This window comes from Aethalodelphis obliquidens, unplaced genomic scaffold (genome assembly GCF_003676395.1).
Source record: "Aethalodelphis obliquidens isolate GAN/ISIS:26980383/991018 unplaced genomic scaffold, ASM367639v1 scaffold1, whole genome shotgun sequence".
Taxonomy (NCBI): domain Eukaryota; kingdom Metazoa; phylum Chordata; class Mammalia; order Artiodactyla; family Delphinidae; genus Aethalodelphis; species Aethalodelphis obliquidens.
Window position 1 is genome coordinate 68,014,527 of NW_020837945.1, and position 20,774 is coordinate 68,035,300.

The 20,774-nt window shown below is 41.8% G+C and overlaps 1 protein-coding gene across 6 annotated transcripts in view; it reads right to left on the reverse strand.

Moving 5' to 3' along the window:
• Positions 1-20,774, reverse strand: part of HSPBAP1 (HSPB1 associated protein 1) — an 88,231-nt gene that overhangs the window by 39,573 nt on the left and 27,884 nt on the right. For 4 of the 6 annotated variants that reach the window (XR_003432801.1, XM_027106457.1, XM_027106478.1 and 1 more), the window contains 3 exons: positions 12,635-12,771; positions 8,917-9,088; positions 5,370-5,453 (listed from right to left, as the gene is read on the reverse strand). Coding sequence is in view for 5 of the 6 variants with exons in the window: in XM_027106457.1 (XP_026962258.1) it covers positions 5,370-5,453; positions 8,917-9,088; positions 12,635-12,771 (393 nt within the window). In the remaining variant the exon portion in view is untranslated. The remainder of the gene's footprint in view (positions 1-5,369; positions 5,454-8,916; positions 9,089-12,634; positions 12,772-20,774) is intronic. The other 2 variants (XM_027106467.1, XM_027106487.1) reach the window with 2 other exon arrangements.

The following is a 20,774-nucleotide window of genomic DNA, read 5'->3' on the forward strand; positions in this document are numbered from 1 at the left end:
ACAAATTTTTTTTTTTCTTTTTTTTTTTTTGCGGTACGCGGGCCTCTCACCATTGTGGCCTCTCCCGTTGCGGAGCACAGGCTCCGGACGCGCAGGCTCAGTGGCCATGGCACACAGGCCCAGCCACTCCGCAGCATGTGGTATCTTCCCGGACTGGGGCACGAACCTGTGTCCCCTGCATCAGCAGGCAGACTCTCAACCACTGCGCCACCAGGGAAGCCCTCCATACAAATTTTAAGATTTGTTCTAGTTCTGTAAAAAATGCCATTGGTAATTTGATAGGGATTGCATTGAATCTGTAGATTGCTTTGTGTAGTATAGTCATTTTCACAATATTGATTCTTCCAATCCAAGAACATGGTGTATCTCTCCATCTGTTTGTGTCATCTTTGATTTCTTTCATCAGTGTCTTACAGTTTTCTGAGTACAGGTCTTTTACCTCCTTAGGTAGGTTTATTCCTAGGTATTTTATTCTTTTTGTTGCAATGGTGAATGGGATTGTTTCATTAATTTCTCTTTCTGATCTTTCATTGTTAGTGTATAGGAATGCAAGAGATTTCTGTGCATTAATTTTGTATCCTGCAATTTTACCAAATTCATTGATCAGCTCTAGTAGTTTTCTGGTGGCATCTTTAGGATTCTCTATGTATAGTATCATGTCATCTGCAAAGTGACAGCTTGAATTCTTCTTTTCCAATTTGTGTTCCTTTTATTTCTTTTTCTTCTCTGATTGCCGTGGCTAGGACTTCCAAAACTATGTTGAATAATAGTGGTGAGAGTGGACATTCTTGTCTTGTTCCTGATCTTAGAGGAAATGCTTTCAGTTTTTCACCATTGAGAATGATATTTGCTGTGGGTTTGTCATATATGGCCTTTATTATGTTGAGGTAGGTTCCCTCTATGCCCACTTTCTGGAGAGTTTTTATCATAAATGGGTGTTGCATTTTGTCAAAAGCTTTTTCTGCATCTGTTGAGATGATCATATGGTTTTTATTCTTCAATCTGTTAATATGGTGTATCACATTGATTTGTGTATACTGAAGAATCCTTGCATCCCTGGGATAAATCCCACTTGATCATGGTATATCATCCTTTTAATGTGTTGCTGGATTCTGTTTGCTAGTACTGTTTTTTTTTTGCGGTACGTGGGCCTCTCACTGTTGTGGCCTCTCCCGTTGCGGAGCACAGGCTCCAGGCACGCAGGCTCAGGGGCCATGGCTCACGGGCCTAGCCGCTCCACGGCATGTGGGATCTTCCTGGACCAGGGCACGAACCCATGTCCCCTTCATCGGCAGGCCGACTCTCAACCACTGCGCCACTAGGGAAGCCCTGTAACTTTCTTTTTTTGTAGTATCTTTGTCTGGTTTTGGTATCAGGGTGATGGTGGCCTCATAGAATGAGTTTGGGAGAGTTCCTTCCTCTGCAATTTTTTGGAAGAGTTTGAGAAGGATGGCTGTTAGCTCTTCTCTAAATGTTTGATAGAATTCACTTGTGAAGCCATCTGGTCCTGGACTTTTGTTTGCTGGAAGATTTTCAAGCACAGTTGCAATTTCATTACTTGTGATTGGTCTGTTCATAGTTTCTATTTCTTCCTGGTTCACTCTTGGAAGGTTACACCTTTCTACGAATTTGTCCATTTCTTCCAGGTTGTCCATATTATTGGCATAGAGTTGCTTGTAGTAGTCTCTTAGGATGCTCTGTATTTCTGCGGTGTCCGTTGTAACTTCCCCTTTTTCATTTCTGATTTTATTGATTTGAGTCCTCTCCTTTTTCTTGATGACTCTGGCTAAAGGTTTGTCAATTTTGTTTTTCTTCTCAAAGTACCAGCTTTTAGTTTTATTGATCTTTGCTATTGTTTTCTTTGTTTCTATTTCATTTATTTCTGCTCTGATCTTTACGATTTCTTCCCTTGTACTAACTTTGGGTTTTGTTTGTAGTTCTTTCTCTAGTTCTTTAAGGTGTAAGGTTAGATTGTTTATTTGAGATTTTTCTTGCTTCTTGAGGTAGGATTGTATTGCTATAAACTTCCCTCTTAGAACTGCTTTTGCTGCATCCCATAGGTTTTGGACTGTCGTGTTTTCATTGTTATTTGTCTCTAGGTATTTTCTGATTTCTTCAGTGATCTCTTGGTTATTTAGTAATGTATTGTTTAGCCTCCATGTGTTTGTGTTTTTTACGTATTTTTCCCTGTAATTTATTTCTAATCTCATAGCGCTGTGATCAGAAAAGATGCTTGATATGATTTCAATTTTCTTAAATTTACTGAGGCTTGATTTGTGACCCAAGATGTGATCTGTCTTGGAGAATGTTCCGTGTGCACTTGAGAAGAAAGCGTAATCTGCTGTTTTCGGATGGAATGTCCTATAAATATCAATTAAATCTATCTGGTCTATTGTGTCATTTAAAGCTTTTGTTTCCTTATTAATTTTCTGTCTGGATGATCTGTCCATTGGTGTAAGTGAGGTGTTAAAGTCCTCCACTATTATTGTGTTACTGTCGATTTCCTCTTTTATAGCTGTTAGCATTTGCCCTATGTATTGAGGTGCTCCTACGTTGGGTGCATATATAATTGTTATGTCTTCTTGGATTGACCACTTGATCATTATGGAGTGTCCTTCCTTGTCTCTTGTAACATTCTTTATTTTAAAGTCTATTTTATCTGATATGAATATTGCTACTCAAGCTTTGTTTTGATTTCCATTCGAATGGAATATCTTTTTCCATCCCCTCACTTTCAGTCTGTATGTGTCCCTAGATCTGAAGTGGGTCTCTTGTAGACAGCATATACACGGGTCTTGCTTTTGTATCCATTCAGCCAGCCTGTGTCTTTTGGTTGGAGCATTTAATCCATTCACGTTTAAGGTAGTTATCAATATGTATGTTCCTATTACCATTTTCTTAATTGTTTTGGGTTTGTTTTTATAGGTTCTTTTCTTCTCTTGTGTTTCCCACTTAGAGAAGTTCCTTTAGCATTTGTTGTAGAGCTGGTTTGGTGGTGCTGAATTCTCTTAGCTTTTGCTTGTCTGCAAAGCTTTTGCTTTCTCTGAGGATCTCTGAATGAGATCCTTGCTGGGTAGAATAATCTACAATATGGTTGTAGCTTCTTTCCTTTCATCACTTTAAATATATTGTGCCACTCCCTTCTGGCTTGTAAAGTTTCTGCTGAGAAATCAACTGTTAACCTTATGGGAGTTCCCTTGTATGTTATTTGTCAATTTTCCCTTGCTGCTTTCAGTAATTTTTCTTTGTCTTTAATTTTTGCTGATTTGATTACTATGTGTTTCTCCTTTGGTTTATCCTGCCTGGGACTCTCTGCACTTCCTGGATTTGGGTGGCTATTTCCTTTCCCTTGTTAGGGAAGTTTTTGACTATAATCTCTTCAAATATTTTCTCGGGTCCTTTCTCTCTCTCTTCGCCTTCTGGGACCCCTATAATGCAAATGTTGTTGCATTTAATGTTGTCCCAGAGGTCTCTTAGGCTGGTCTTCATTTCTTTTCATTCTTTTTTTCTTTATTCTGTTCCCCGCTGTGAATTCCACCATTCTGTCTTCCAGGTCACTTATCTGTTCTTCTGCCTCAGCTATTCTGCTATTGATTCCTTCCAGTGTATTTTTCATTTCAGTTATTGTATTGTTCATCTCTGTTTGTTTGTTCTTTAATTCTTCTAGGTCTTTGTTAAACATTTCTTGCATCTTCTCGATATTTGCCTCCATTCTTTTTCCAAGGTGCTGGATCATCTTCACTATCATTATTCTGAATTCTTTTTCTGGAAGGTTGCCTATCTCCACTTCACTTAGTTGTTTTTCTGGGGTTTTATCTTGTTCCTTCATCTGGTACATAGCCCTCTGCCTTTTCATTTTGTCTTTCTGTGAATGTGGTTTTCATTCCACAGGCTGCAGGATTGTAGCTCTTCTTGCTTCTCTATATATGTGTTTAATTTTAATTTTGATTCAGTTTTCTGTGGATAATTTTAATTAACACTTGAAGATGAGTTGAGGTATAGCAAATTAAGCCATTCACTTTGATGTTTGGATTTCATGGTTTCCAATCCCTGGAGTGCCTTCAGAGTTGGAGAAGCTGGCCTGCAGTGGCTCTCCTTCTGCGCTGCACCTAGTATTTTTTATTTAATATGTATAAGACCATGCAGTAAAGAATAGTATGTTGACTACCCTTAGAGACAAAGAAATCTTATCTTAAAAAAAATGTAAACATTAATAACATATTTCAGATAATGGGCACAAAAATGATTCAACTGAGATGTCCACCTCTGGCTGTGATAGAGTAACAGTAACTTAACTACTTTCCTACGATAAACAACTGGAAAACTAGACAAATACATATTATTAAAGGATTCCAGACATTGGACTACAGGCAACATAAAAATGTGATCTCTGAGAAAAAGAAACTAAATGACTTAAGTACTATAATTGACCAACTTCTTTTCAGAGGGACATTCTGAACACTGGAGCAGAAAGGGGGATACCAAGCAAGGCAATCAGTTAAGCAGCATTTCTAACTGTAAGTCCATTGATCTCCCATTATACTTCTCACCCAAGGGTTACGACTCTTCTAAGCCACACAATAGAGCTTCCTGTTACAATGTTCCGTATGCTCCCCCTGTGCCAAAGCCCTTCCCATTATCTAAGGATAAGAAAAGTCTGAGTGAGGGGAGGGTGCAGCAGCCAAAGAGAGGAGAGAGATGCAGTCAAGGTTTTGGGTACAGGAGAGCAGAGATGCATTCGAGGCCTCAGGTTAACGAGGGCACAGGTGCAGTCCAAGCCTCTGGTTAAAGCATACAAAGATGCAACGACACCTCAGGTGGAAGAGACAGACTTGGGCCATAAGAGTAGCCATTCTAATCGTCAAGTAGAGCAGGCAACCAGGATTAAGCACAGCATATTGGAGGGGAAAAGCCTTTGGGAGAAATAAAATGATAACACCTAGCACTGAAAGACTGCTCTGAGAAAATGTGTAAGTCAGGACTGAGAATTCTGCAATTATTAATGAGGACACTGAACCAAGAAGCAAGTATTTCCAGCCCAGATGGTGGGGGATGGGACTGGCAACGTGGGACACACGTGGCAGGTCCAGCCAGGCCCAACATGATTCTCCTAACAACACCGGTCAAGGGAGAAGACCTGGCACACCAACATCAGGGCCCATTTTGTGCCCTTAAAAGAAAGAGAATGGTGTGTCACAAAAATCCTATTTCCAACCTCACTATTCATCAACAGCACAGAATACATAAATTATGGAACAGTAAAACAAAGTAACACTGCAGTGTTGGTGAAAATTAATCACCAAGTTCTATAGACAGACACTGTATATCTTAAAAGCAGGGAGATTACATTTATTAGAAAAAAAAAATACCAGCTCAATCCATGAGTTTATACTGACAGTGACAGGATCAATGGATTCCACATAATGCCACCAGTGTCTGGGGACAAACAGAACCTGAAAACCAAACAAAAAATGGTTAGCACAAGAACAGAACATTTTATTTTCATGTCAGAATCAGATCTTAAATGAAGCTGCTAAGGAAAAAAAACAAACTCAAATGAATTTATACTAAGATTGTAATAGGAAAGGGAAACAAGAAAAAAACCCCACAATCCTTTTATTCCTTTTCTTAAATTAACAAGTTGCATGTTCTACAAAGGATATTACTAGCTTCTCCAGTCTCTACTCTCCTTTATCCTGGACCTTCTCTGTCTGCATCCAAATCTTAGTAAAGGATTCTGAGATTGCAACTTTTCCTCCTTTCCATCACATAATAGTTGTATGAGTTCTGAGAAAGGGCAGAAGTAAACACATAGGACATAGTTTCAGCCTTCTCAAAGTCTAAAATCTAGCCAATGAAAAAATAATATATAGAAAAGTGGTAAATCACTTTTTACCACTTATATAATTTATAAATTATGTAAGTGGTAAATCAGAGGAGGGGACACTGGTGCTAGAGACCTTCAGAGGTGGGAGAAGCAGGCATGCTTCTAGGGAGGTTAGGGGGGCAACCTGGATGGAGAAAGTGTGATTTGAACCAGGACTAAGAGAGAATGAGGACATGCCAGGACGGAGAAGTGGGCAAGGGAGGTGGGACTGTCAAGGGACAGCAAGTAGGCCAGTCTTACTACTGCAGAAGGAGTGAAGGGGAATAAAGTGGGGGATCAGGTTAGGGCCAGTGGAGGGCCCTGAGTTCAGAATAAAGAATCTGGATTTTATCCTGTAGGCATTTTGAGTTGCTGAGAAGTTCTGAGTAGGGGGATGGTTAAAACAGTGACATTGTGGGAGAGTCTGGGAAGGACAGGAGATTCTTGCAATGGTCCAATTATTAAATTAAATGTTAAGATTTAAATAGGAAGATATAGCAAACAAAAGCAATGGGCAGAATCAAGAAGGACTGTATTTATCCAGAGTCATTACAAGAGTCTGTGGAAGGCTGAGTACAGCAGACGGAGATGATCTGAAGCTTCCGGGCTTCAGATTTAGGAAAATGGTGGCACCTGCTATGGACAAGGTGGAGATGGGAAGAGACCTCCTTTTAAGAGAACTAAAGTGAAGTGAAGTGGACTAAAAACGTCCACTTCAGCCACTGGGTTTAGTCATTAGGAGGTCATTAATGTCCTATCATAGAGTATACTTTCAAGTCAAGTGGTAAGAGAGAGAGCCAGTTTATGGTGGATTCAGGAAACAGCATGATGTAAGGAAGACTGATACAATAGACAGAAATACTCATTCAAATTTGGCTATTAAAATAGAAGAAAAAAAGAATTAGCAGCCACTTCACACCCACTAGAATGGCTATAGTTGTAGTAATATAATAATAATAAAGGAAAATAACAAGTGTTGGTGAGGATGTGAAGATAGAACCCTCATAGATTGCTGGTGGGAATGTAAAATGGTGCAGCTGCTGTGGAAAACAGTTTGGCAATTTCCCCAAAAGTTAAAAAACACAGAGTTATCATATGACTCAGCAATTCCACCCTTACGTATATACCCAAGAGAACTGAAAATATATGCTCATACAAAAACTTGTACTCAAATGTTTATAACAGCATTATTCATAATAACCAAAAGGTGGAAACAACCCAAATATCTATCAGCTGTTTAATGGGTAAATAAAATGTATATCCACATAATGGAATATATTCAGCCATAAAAAAGAATGAAGTGCTGATAACATTCTACAGCCTGGATGAACCTTGAGGATAATTATGCGACGTGAAAAAAGCCGGACACGGAAGTCCACAGACTGCACAACTGCACTTATGTGAAATGTCCAGAATAGGTAAATCTATACAGAAAGAAAACAGAAAAGTGGTTGTCAAGGGCTGGGGGGGATAGGTGAATGGGGAATGACTGCTGATGGGTTGCGGAAACTTAGTGAAATCGTTTGAGCTAGAGCACTCGAGTGTAAAGGAAGCAGGAAGAGCCAGTGAGAAGGGAGCAAAAGAAGGAACACAGGCAGGTCAGAGGGATAATCAAAGGAATAAAGTCTCCTTAAGAGACTAAGAGGGCCTCCCTGGTGGTGCAGTGGTTGAGAGTCCGCCTGCCGATGCAGGGGACACAGGTTTGTGCCCCAGTTCGTGAGGATTCCACATGCCGCGGAGCAGCTGGGCCTGTGAGCCATGGCCGCTGAGCCTGCGCGTCCAGAGCCTGTGCTCCGCAATGGGAGAGGCCCGCATACCGCAAAAAAAAAAAAAAAAAAAAAAGAGACTTAAGAAAACCTTGCAAATGTTACTAAAATATCAGACAGCAAATGCCAGTGTTGTAAAGGTGCTATTCCCCACTGGTTAGCAGCACTAAGTACTAAACCTTTGGAAATGTTTCAGAGACAGTCAGTTACAAAAGTAACATCCATTCTTGCTTAAAAGCAAATCATTCTCAACAAATATTATATGGTATCACTTACATGTGGAATCTAAAACATGATACAAATGAATTTATATACAGAACAGAAACAGACTCACAGACATAGAAAACAAACTTACAATTATCATGTTTGGTTATGCGGAAAGGGGTAACTTAGGAGTGGGGGATTAACAGACACAGAGGACTATACATAGAATAGATAAGCAACAAGGATTTACGATATAGCACAGGGAACTCTATTCAATATCTTGCAATAAATTATAATGGAAAATAATCTGAAAAAATATATATAATTGAATCACTTTGCTGTACACCAAAAACTAACACAATATTGTAAATCAACTATACTTCAATTAAAACAAACAAACAAAAAACCCTAAATCGTTCTTAGTTCATTCTGCCTTTGCTGGCCCACTAACTGGATGCATTCGAACCTGTGTTTGTGTGTCTGGATTTTATCGTGGTTGAACAGATATTAATTGTGAATAAATGTTCCAGAAATGTTCAAGTACTCATGCCTTGACACCTTCTCTTAACCTGAATAAAAATAACTGAGTTTTGGGCTTCCCTGGTGGCACAGTGGTTGAGAGTCCGCCTGCCGATGCAGGGGACACGAGTTCGTGCCCCAGTCCGGGAAAATCCCACATGCCGCGGAGCGGCTGGGCCCGTGAGCCATGGCTGCTGAGCCTGCGCGTCCGGAGCCTGTGCTCTGCAACGGGAGAGGCCACAACAGTGAGAGGCCTGCGTACCGCAAAAACAAAACACACACACAAAAAAACCTGAGTTTTTGGATCTTCCTCCACAGGCCATTCTCCTCTTCACCAGCAGGAGGAGCTGTGTTCCCTCCTCCCATCTCCCTCCCATGACCTGTGAAGCAGGGATTGTGTGTGAAGCCTATAGCTGGGGAAGCTACGTTCCAATAGCAGAGCAGCAGGGAAGGAACCATTGTCATTTGTATTGATAGGGAGGCACGTGGCATAAAGACTTGAAAGAAGTTATAGCTGGGGTGTCCACTGACAGGTCACCAATGTTTTAAAGCTCCCATTACCTGTCCGGGGCTCAGGGTAACCATATGTCTTCGAGCCTTCCAAAATTGAGGAAAACGTTTTAAATCAGGATTGACAACATTGATTTTACTGAACACGCTAGATTCCTCATAAGGGATTCTAGTTGGATAAAGGAAAGGAGTATCTTCAGGAGGAAAGAGATGCCATCTTTTCCTAGTTAAAAAAATAAGATACAAGTTAGTACTCTAAACTTGAGACAAAACATGTAAGAAGGCAGCAGCTAAGTGCTCAATTTCACTCATTTTCATTCAATCCATAAAGGAACACAGGAACCGCAGGGGTCACCTGGCCCATCTCTCACTCAGGGCTGGAATCTCCTCTGCAGACACCTGGTAAAGGAAGGGCAGCAACTAGTGGGTATCTCATGATGCCCTGAGCAGCCTCTTTGCAGGGACAGGCGCTCCTTTGTAAAATCATTCTTTCTTATCTCAAATCAAAGTCACCCTCCTCATAAACTGTTTCCATCCTTGAGTCTAGAGCTCCCCAGAATAATCTCTACCCGTTGAAATCTCTGGATTCCTCTCTTATGCAGAGCAACCATTCAACCAGAGTAACTACCCACCAAATCGTTTCCAGACTTCTCCCTATTGGGGTTGTAAATTCCTTAACCTAAACATTTGTTAAGTTGACCCATTAAGGAAGAGAAATGCACGAATGATGCCACACAACTAAAAAGTAGTATAATATAGGAATTTTCAAAAAGAAAACTGTAAAATGTTTCAGTCACTTTAAAATTTTTTGAAAACTGGAAGTGATAAACCTTAACTCACAAAACACTAGACACACCAACACTTTGAGCCAACAGAGCGAGGACATCTGAAGCAAAGGAGGGAGAAGTGTGAAAAAGGAAGAGACACAGACAGACAGAAATATACAGATGGGGAAGCAAAGAGAGAGGGAAAAGAACCTAGTTCTGAGACAAGCCCTAAAGCCCTCTAGTGACCCCTGACAGTTACAGAGGGGCTATCATGTCTTTTCAAAACATGTCCTTTCAAAAGAGCTGACTGCTCTTCTCAAACTAGGAAATATAAAGTCTTATTTTGCCTTAAAGATGATAAAGCTGCTCCCTCCCACTAGACCTATGACTATGACTAGTTTGGGAGAATTTTTGGCATTTAGGATGTTCAGAACGTTAGAGCTGGAAGGACCCTTAAGAGATCATCAGTCTAATCTTACATTCAAAGAAGTGGAAGAGGGAGTCAGGGTTTGCTCAGTGTCATTCACTGGGCTTGTGTTAGTGGTGGACCCAGTACTAGGTCACAGATCTCCAGACCCCTGCACTATAGCTGTGTTTCCCAAAGGAACAGCCATGATGATAACCATCCCATACAATTTGCTTTGCTAAGTTTAAAATGTAATATATTTGCATCCTTGTGTTCTTAATCATAAAAGGTAGTCAATCATCATGTCATCCCTGGCTCAAAAACCTCTTGGTTCTGATGCTGAAAGAACAGAGAATAAGCAGTATTTGCCTGGGCATTAAGACCCTCAGGCTCCACCCTGCCTTTCCTACTAATCCTCTGTCTCTAATGCACAACTTACACGGACAACTCACTGGGGCCTCTATATACCCCACGCTTTCCTGGGGCTCTGCTCATGCTGGTCCCTTTGCTCCTCCCACCTGTGTCTTTTGAACATTCACCCACCCTTTGAAACCCATCCCAAATGGCAACTCCCCTCTGAAATCTTCCCTAATCTTTCCAACAGGAACATTTTCTCTTCTCCTTTTCAGTTGCATGGCTCTATGAAACCTTCCTCAAGGGCATGTTCATTCTGCCTAGATATATCACAGCAATCCGTGGGCTTCCCTGCACTCTAACTGTACATACACTCTCTTAGGGCAGAGAGGTGTCTTACTTGTTCACCTCTGTTCCTACTGTAACACATGGTATCTGCACGGCAGGATACTCAATAAATATTTCCTGAATAGTTAGTTATTTTATTACTCCAGAGCTATATGAGGCCAGAAAATATGGTCTACGACAAAGTTAAAGTAAAGCTATATTAATTTTATATCACAGAAAGAACCCACGTATTTTTTGGTAATGTTTTCCCAACTGAATTTCTTTGGCTTATTTCTCCACTCAGAACACACGGAAAGCAGCTACTTAAAATGATGCCCTCTCTAACGAAGTTTAAGGTTCAGACTATTAACTCTATGAGGGCAGGGACCAGGCACACTTGATTCACTGCTGTAACCATAGTGCATTAATAATGTACCCAGACGTTCTAGGCTGCTTAATAAAGACCTGAGGAATCCAGGAGGAACTATCTCATACAGTTTTATAGTTTTCAAAGTACTTCACACGTGGGGGGAGCAGTTCAAAGACGGTAGCAGAGGAAGACCCTGAACTTACCTCCTCCCACAGACACAAAAAATACACATGTGCATATAGACCAGTTCCCTCTGAAAAGAACCTGAGAACTAGCTGAACACGTGCTCCACAATGAAGAATAAAAAGGACTAACTACATCGAGATGAGCAGGAGAGGCAGAGAGACGCTCCCGCCAAAAGCCCCAGCCCCCGCGCGGTGGCACACAACAGGAAGGGACCTCACCAGACAAGGCTTCTCCCGGGAAGTTAGGGGCTGGCACCCCACATGAGGAGCCCCGGCCCCTGGGATCTATACCACAGAGATGAGCCCCCGTAGCAGCTGGCTTAGGAAACCAACAGGACAGGTGTCCAAGTGTCCCCAAGTGCTACATGAAACTGAGACTCCCCTCGTAAAGGGTTCACGTATATCTCACTTGCCCCAAACCCTAGCAAAATAACAGCAGTTTGAAAAGTGTTGAGACTACACGTGAAGGAAAGTCATTTAGAATCTGACAGTATCCACCGAAGGGGTGGGAAATGATGGAAATGCTCCCCCAGGATGGAAGCACTGGCAGACGCCATTGTTGTGCTCCTCACCTAACCTGCGGGCACAGGTGGGCAAGCTCGGATGCAGGGGCGAGCAACTGTGGCTCTACCCTGCCACAATGCTGAAGCCAGAGAGCTCCAGTGACCAGAGCACTTCCCCAGCCCTGGAGCAGGCAGGTGGGCACAAACGGTCCCGGCATTCTCCTGCTCCCTAGCTGAAGTCTGTGAGTGTGGGAGGCTGCAACACAGCCCTGGCCCCCGGCTGGGGCTGGTGCACATGAGCAGTCACCGCGTTCTCCTGCTCCTGAAAAGCCAGCACGCGTGCACGGACGAGGCAATCTCATGCCGCACCGCTGAAGCCTGAGGGCACGAGCAGTCATCGTTCTCCCACTGCTCTCCTAAAACAAGAGAGCAAGTCCCACCCCCTACACTCTACGGCTACTAACGCAGACTCGTACGTTACAGAGCTAAGCAGACAACTGTCTGGCTGAACTGGGAGTGTACTCCTAGAGTTCTAGGATCAGCTTGCTGACGGTAATCCTGACCGTGGCTGAGAGACACAACACACAGACACCACCGTCTATATTGTTCCCCTTATCTCACAAAGGAGGAGACTGAACCAGAGGTTAAGAGATCTGCCCCGGTCATGAGGCAGGCTGATAAGATGGAGCAGGGAGTCCTGCCCTCTACCCGACACCCATTCCTCTTCCTGTGCAACACACAAAGACAAAGACACACACACACACACACACACACACACACACACACACACACACACACACTCTCTCTCTCTCTCTCTTTCTCTCTCCCTCACGCATGTGCATGCACATGTGCATTACCTTCCTTGTACCTGGAATACTAGGTTGCAACCATAGGTGTCCAGATGACAGGGTGTATGGGCCCCCATGGAGCCGATCCACAATGTACTTTCCTGTCCATTTCTTCCAGGAAACCCAAAGTCAGACCACATCACATCCTGTTTTGAAAATAAAGTCACAGTCCATCAAGAACCAACCAACTCTGTTGTATAGGAGTGTTACACATTTTCACTTACACATCTGGTTTTGGGCACTTGGAACACTCTCTTACAGAAATTGCTATAGATGGAAGAGGTTAGGTTTCCAGAGCAATTCAAGAAGTCTTTTTAACCAATAACATATCTGAATAACCCCACTAATAGTAGTTATTCAACAAATATTTACTGTCTGCCTATGACATGCCTGGCACTCTTCTAGAGCATGTGATGAACCAATGCACAAAACAGACAAAAACGCCCACCCAAATGAAGCTTACATTTCAGAGGTTGGAGACTGACAATAAACACTAGACACAGTTATGCAGATATATGGGGGAAGTGGCTCAGGCAGCAGGAACAGTGACTGCAATGGAAATAGTATTTTTTTAAATCTCTGAAGCTTAACTCAGGAATCCAAAAAGGCACATTCCCTCTAAGCAGTGCAGATATTTTGAGGCCTAAGTAATGTACTAACTTTTTGCACTTTCAAAGACCACATGAAAGAAGGCTCCTCCTAGGTTAGTGGAGTTATTTAAAATTATAGATGCTGGAGCATCTATAGTAGTTCATACCTACTAAACTGGAGTCTCCAGGTGGGGGAGACACAGCATATCTTTTGAAATACTTTTGCTATGCTCCTCAAGGTCATTAACTCTTTAAGTGTAAAGAACTTGAAAAAGAGACAGCACAGTGCTTTCAACTTGGCACTCCTTATGTCTAGTTCTGTGGACAGATCCTACCCAAGTCAACTACTGATCCATTAAATACCATCTGGTCCAGTAGTTCTCAAACCAGGCTCCCTGGCATCCCCTTAGGGCACTGGGGATAGCAGCAAAGGCTCTTTCTTTCAGCAAACTGCTCTGCTTGATTTTATTTAGGTTTGAAGAAAGGGTGTTCCTGCTTTTAAATAAAAGTTAGAAAACTACGAACGTAGTTTGACATAAACTCAAATCCATGGAACTTAAGATATGTATAAGCTGAAAAAGAAAAAGAACACACTAGTGAACCAGGCAGGAAAGTTTTGCTTTATTTTTTATTTTATGTGTTTTGAATCATGAATTTTTCCTTTTGAATTTTAAAAAACAAAACAAAAAACACCTCTATGTGCAGAACATGGTCCTAAATGCTGACACTACTCAGTATCTTCAAACTATTCTCTTTTTGGAGGCAAAGCATTAACACTACTCAAAGAGAAAGAGGATTTTGGAGAGACATTTTTAATGGATGGTTTTAAGGAAGACTAGAAAAAGCTTTTTCATTTTTGTTTTGAGTGGTAAAAATAGAATATGCGCATATAAGTAATATCTGTTATAAAAAGGGGAGTTTTTGCAAGGTCAGCACTATTGTAAATGCATATGGCTCAAATGCAGCACCTCCAGGGCGTGGCAAAAATCACGTCCCCTCTGGATATAGCCCATATGCTCCATGAAGGGAGCTTACCTCTGTTTTCCCAGTGCCTAATATAATACCTGGCTCAGGTTAAGTGCTTAAAACCTTGGCTGCTTGGGAGGGAAAGAAGAATCTGTTGGCTTATTATGGGTAAATGGTTCAGGTCAAGAACATTTTTGAGCATCTGTTACATACCTGGTATGATGCTGAATGTTTGGAATATGAAAATTAATACAACACAGGCCCTCCCTTCAAATCTCATAATGGAAGATAGTCCCATAAATGGACCCTTCCGATATAATGCAGAAAGTGCTCTCACAGCAGTGAGCAGAGAGTGCTCTATGATCACAGAAGAAGGGCTCCCAGTCCAAGCAGGGAGCTTAGGGAGGCTTCCCATGAACCTGGTCCTTGTTGAACAATTCACCACACCTCAGTTTGGAATTTAACTAAAGGTAGATGAAAGACACGCAATATAAAAACAAAAAATGGGGATCTGTCTTACCTAAGAAGAGGCTGGTTTAAGTGACTCTTAATCTTCTTACAGATACACCCCTTTGGGAGTCAAATGAATGCTGATATCCCTCTCCTCAGAGAAATGAACGCACACGCACACGTGAGCACGTGCACGCACACACACACACATACACACACACAGTTTCACATACACTTTGAGGGAGTCGGTGGACCAACCCCAGGTGAGAAACTGTTCTAGAGCACTACTTCAGAAAGACTCACAGAAGGAAAGTTTTTCTACTAGGTCGGGGGGTGACTATATGAAAAACTGACGTGAGGCTTCCCTGACCTCTTATCTAACACAGTAATGACTAAAAAAGGAAAAATTATTTTGGAATGATTAGATCAGGGTGACCTAAACTTCAGCTGCAAACTGGCTGAGAAAACCAGAGGGTGAAGGGTTTGGGGGCAAGTGGCAGAGAGAAAGTCAAAGTAAATTTGTCAGAAAATAGATAGCACCGAGTGTTACCTATTTTGGCTTTCTTTCCCCACAGGCACTTGAGAGTTGGGATTTCTTGCCAATTGAGTTCAGCTATTTACAGGTAGTCAAATCTCTGAAATGAGTGCAGGCCCAGGAGGAATCTGCGTTGGGTCTTGCTAGAAACAAGTGACCCTGTTAGGCAGCCACATCGGTGAAACTAACACAGGTGACTGGCGGGGTGATCCATCCTGGAGTCTATTCCCACACCCACTTCAAAAGTTGAAAAAGTCTTTAGAAATCATCTCTATCCATGAAATTCTATTCTACATCATCCCTGAAAAGAGCAAGCGTCTGGTTGATCGCTTACTACAAAATCAATATTTGCTTTCTTGTAACTTCCAGAAGAAGGTCCTAGATTTGTTTTCCACAAACAACAGGTTTATGTTCTCTTCTGCCAAAAACTGTTGTCTTTAAATTATCTGAAAAATGGTCATGTCTTCTCCTTTATCATTTTTTTCAAATATCTAGACTCAGTAGCATTAAATATTCCTTCCAGTTTCTCTCCTCTTGACTACCTTTGTCAACAGCCCTCTTAAAGCCTGGCTCTCAGAATGAACGCCAGACACAGCCTATGTAGTTCCTTGAGTATGGGTCTCAACATTCCATGATCTGGACATTACACTATTAATACACTGTCAGACAGTGCTTTTTTTTTTTTTTTTTTAAAAAGCAGCTGAATTATACCATGGCTAATCTAGGCTTGACTGCCTTTTTCTTATGAACTGTTGCCTAGCCATATCTCTTCATCCTTGATGTTACAGAGTTTAGGAGAAGGCCATGGGACCCTACTTTTATCCCTCTTAAATTGAATGTTAAGTTTCTGCCTGGTGCTTTGCAATGTTTAAATGAACCTACATACATGACTCCTAAACCTTCATCTCCAGTCCTAGCTTCTCTTCTATTTACGACTAAATCTATATTTTCAACTGCTAAACATATATTTTCAGCTGCTAACTATCAGGTTATTGAATCCATATGGTGGGACAGGCCCTGATACTAACATTTTCTTTGTATCATCTCATTTAATCCTTATGAGATTGAAGGTAGTTATAGCTACTGTACAGGTGTGGAAACTGAGGGACAGTTCTGTCCTTTTGTTAAAAAACATGGAGACATTTTTGGTTGTCATAATAAATAGGAGGGGGGTGCCTTGGTATTCAGTGGATGGGGGTCAGGGATCCAGCTCAACAAAACAACAGAAGTTTTGTATCTTGCACAATTTTCATAACACTGAAAAATCTGATTTTAGTTACCTGAGATTAGAGCTCTCTTTTTTTTTTTTTTTCTGCGGTATGCGGGCCTCTCCCGTTGTGGAGCACAGGCTCCGGATGCGCAGGCTCAGCGGCCATGGGATCTTCCCGGACTGGGGCACGAACCCGTGTCCCCTGCATCGGCAGGCGGACTCTCAACCACTGCACCACCAGGCAAGCCCCAGAGCTCTGACTCTTAATTTCATATATCCTCAAAGGACTTTTGCACGGTTTTAACACATACTGAATTTTCTAGAAACACAATTACTAAGTAAGTCGAGGGAGGACTGTACTTTGTGTTCCTGCAGCTTCATCAAAAGTTGTTCACCGTTTTGAAAAATTAAGTCACCAGCAGCATTGAAACTCATTTGATATTTGATTTAGCAATGTATACACCAATATCAGTCTGTGCTTATACTGTCTCATCAGGGTGACTCTGTGTATAGATACAAACATACTCATTTAGCCTCATTTCAAAATGTTAAATATAAAATATTGGAAATATTCTATGGAATTTTACCTTAACTCTTCAAAACTGAACCTTTTCCTTGTAGGTAGGTACAAGCATCTGATTAATTCATTATGTCTTCTAGTATAGAGATGCTTGAATATTTACACATTAAATCACATACTTCTGCTTAAATTCTCCTATATTTTATAGCTGGGGTAGTTTAATAGTTTTTAAAAATTATTTGTGGAAGTAATTATATCACCTGCAAACTGCATTTCAGAACAGTAAAGGGGTTGCAGGTTCTGGTATGAGACTATTGCTACATTACCTCTCTACTGCTCTCCCAGCATGGGCTACACACCTCCCTGCCTTTGCTTCTGCTGTTCCCTCTGCCTGGCTGGTCTCCTCGCTGCCCTTCCCACACCCCAATTCACATTTCTCTTTCAAGACCCAATGTAAGTTTCATGTCCTTGAACCCTTCCACACTCCCCACCGCAACCCCTTCCTCCCCTGCCGCATGCAACCTGGTCATTCTCTCTTTTGGTCTCTCTCTCCCAAAGAACTTTGTTTCTTTGCCTGTCTGACCCATTCTCCTCAAAGCAGCAAAGAGTGATCTTAAAATATTAAGTCCTGTCCCCCCTTTGCTCTGCACTTAGAATTAGATCCAAATGCCCTCTATCATGGGCCTGTATGACCAGGCCCCTCTCACCTCTCTGACACCTCTAATCCTCTCAGTCTCACTGGCCAGGCTTCAATCACAATGGCTTTCTCTCTTTTTTTCCAAAAAGGCAAAGTCTTCTCACATTCAAGGGCTTTGAACTCTGCTTAGAAAGCTCTTGACCCTCCATTCACTTGGCTAGCTTCTCATTTTTTAGGAATCAGGATAAATATCACCTCCTCAGAGAAGGCTTCCCAACTTACCCTTTTAGAAGTCCCTCTGCTGTACTGATTTTGGCCCATTTTTGTTTACTTCATAACAGTTAGGACAATCGGTTAGACTCACTTGTCTGAGCTCCCTGAGGAGAGGAGACCAAGGCTGTGACTCTCTAGCCCTAGCACAGTAGTTGAAAAACAGGTGTTTGTAGAGTGAATATACAATCATGCACATTTTACAGTTATTTTCTGTCTTTTGAACATATATTCACCTCACAGACCCCAGCAACTGGCAGAGTCCACAGCACACAACAGAGCTTGAATCTAGTTTCTACATTCATCTACTCTCAGCTTTGGCTTCATGTTTTTTAATCAGCTGGAAGACTTATTACTCTGCTTTGCCTTTGGAATTTTTTTCTTGGGAAAATACAGGTCTGGTGGGTATGGTCCTGGAGCTCCTTGGTCATCCCAGGCCCGTGCCCAAGTCTAAACAATTCTCCCAACACACAGTGGCTGACAACAGCCACCTGCGACAACCTCACAGAGAACTCAGCGAGCTCCCCCAGGGTCTGCAACATCAGAGGAGGCGCATCCCAGACCACAGCGTGCATCAAGGTTGGGCCTGGTTTCTGGAATAAATGGACTATCCATTCAAAATCATTATATGTTGGCTTTGGAGGTCCACTTAATCACACACCTGGACTTGACTATGTTGTTACGTCTTCTAGCGTAGTTATTGAGCATTAACACATCAAAATATGTTATTATAAATTACTTCCTCGAAAATTCTCCTTTATATTATGGGTAAGGTATTTTAACAATTTAAAAGAATTACATGTGTAGGTAATCGTATTATCTACAAACTGTTTAAAGGGAGTGCAAGATCTGGGAGAGTTGAGAATCACTGCTATAGCACAACTATTAGAATCAAAAACTACTGACTGATAATATATGTGATATGCTAATAGGGGATGGAGCCTCAAAAAGTGTAAGGCATAAACATCTCTATTATCAAGAACTCTAAAATCCAGTTGAAGACACCAACTTGAAATAACAACATAAACAAATCAATTACCCCCTCCCTAATATGCCAGAAGGCAATTCTATCATGATCACACAACTGTACAATAAATTAAGAGGTCAAGAATGCTTGATATTTGCTTTTGTCTTTCTCTGTCTTGATCCCTCAATAAGTACTAATGCATTAGTACTTAATCGAGAGATATGAACTTTGTGCTTTTCCCTTCCTCTCTTCAGTGAGACGTATAGCAGATTGCTAACCTATCAACTTAACCACTAAATAAAATGACCATCAATCATCCTGCCCCAGGGATCTGGCCACAGGGGCCCCCCCTTGAAACTGCCAGCCCTATGGCTGCCTAAGAAATCCCTCTGGCTTCAAAATCCTCTCTCCCCAGCTGACAAGGGCATTCTTACCTATGCACTAAGGATGGCTGTACAGACTCATTCTGGGAACCCTCCCTTTAATGCTGCAATTCTCTCTGGTCCCTATACTTGCTGCCTGCAGAGGCCCTGGAATAACTGTACTTTTTGTAGAAATTGTAAATCTTCCTTCAATTTTTCATGTCCTTCCATGAACAGAGTACGCCATAAACTGCCTAATTTTCTTAATATCTCATTCCCAACTTTATTCAGACAGATAACGTGCCCAGCTAAGAGACATCTGTTTTCCAGCCTGCCTTGCAGTTCAGTGGGGCCATGAAACTAAATTCTAACCATTAAGCAAAAGTTGTTGGATGGGACTTCTGGGACAGTTCCTTAAAAGAGAGGCAGAGAGCCGGGAGTACACGTTTGTCCTTCCTTCCTCCTTTCTGAAATACAGTGTGATGGCTCTCTTGGAATACAAGATGGCTTTGAGGATGAAAGCCACATGCTAAAGACAGAGTAGAAAGACAGGAAGAACCTGGGTTCTTTGGGATGACAAAGCCTCCATTCCAGCCCCGGCCAGTGTACCTCCAAACTTTCCTTAGGTGAGGAAAAAATTCACCATTATGCGTTTAGTTAGGCAACTTCCATTCTGGGATTTCTGTTACAAGCAACTAAGCCTAATCCAAATTGATTCAGGAGGTTAACCCATGGAACCTTGTCTTTCCCCAATAATCTCATTCTGTCAGAGCCTTTATCTTGGGTTTGCAGTTACGCCAGTCCTAAACCCTATATCAGAGAAAGATATCCTTGAAGAAATACGTCTGTAGACACTTAGGGGTGAAAGTAGAGAGTTTCATGGTACTATTCTTTGAGCATATTATAAATACAGTAGGCTTCCCCAGGCTAGCCTGGAGAACTAACCGCCAAGATCTGCATTGTTCCTCCAGGAAAAAAAAAAAAAAGTTCTGAGTCCAAACAATTGATATACAAATAAAATGTGTAGAACACAAGCAATGAAAATTACAAGAGACAGCAAAAGAGTAAAAAGAACCAAAAGGTCTTGATAATCAACTCTTTAATTAAAAAATAAGACCACAGTTATTATGGAAGTGCTAATGTAGGGCTGCAGTACTATAATTTAGTAGTCCATTAGATACTCTAGTGGTTAAGGGTAATTCTAGAAGACAATATCACATGTTACCCCAGTACTTAAAGGAATTAACCAGGAATTCAGCCCTGCTTTTTCATCCTCCCCCACATCCAACCACAATGGTTTCCTATCAGCCCCAATTCCTGGCCTCTTCCCAGATATATTCTGGGAAATTTATCTGCGTTTAAAGACACCTAAGAGAGGGACTTCCTTAGTGGCGCAGTGGTTAAGACTCCACGCTCTCAACACAGGGGGCCCAGGTTCAATCCCTGGTCAGGGAACTAGATCCCACATGCATGCCACAGCTAAGAGTTTGCATGCTACAACTAAGAGCCAGCGAGCCACAACTAAGGAGCTCTCGAGCTGCAACTAAGGAGACAGCCTGCCACAACTAAGGAGCTCGCCTGCTGCAACTAAGACCCAGCGCAACCAAATTAATTTTTTAAAAACTATTAAAAAAAAAGACAG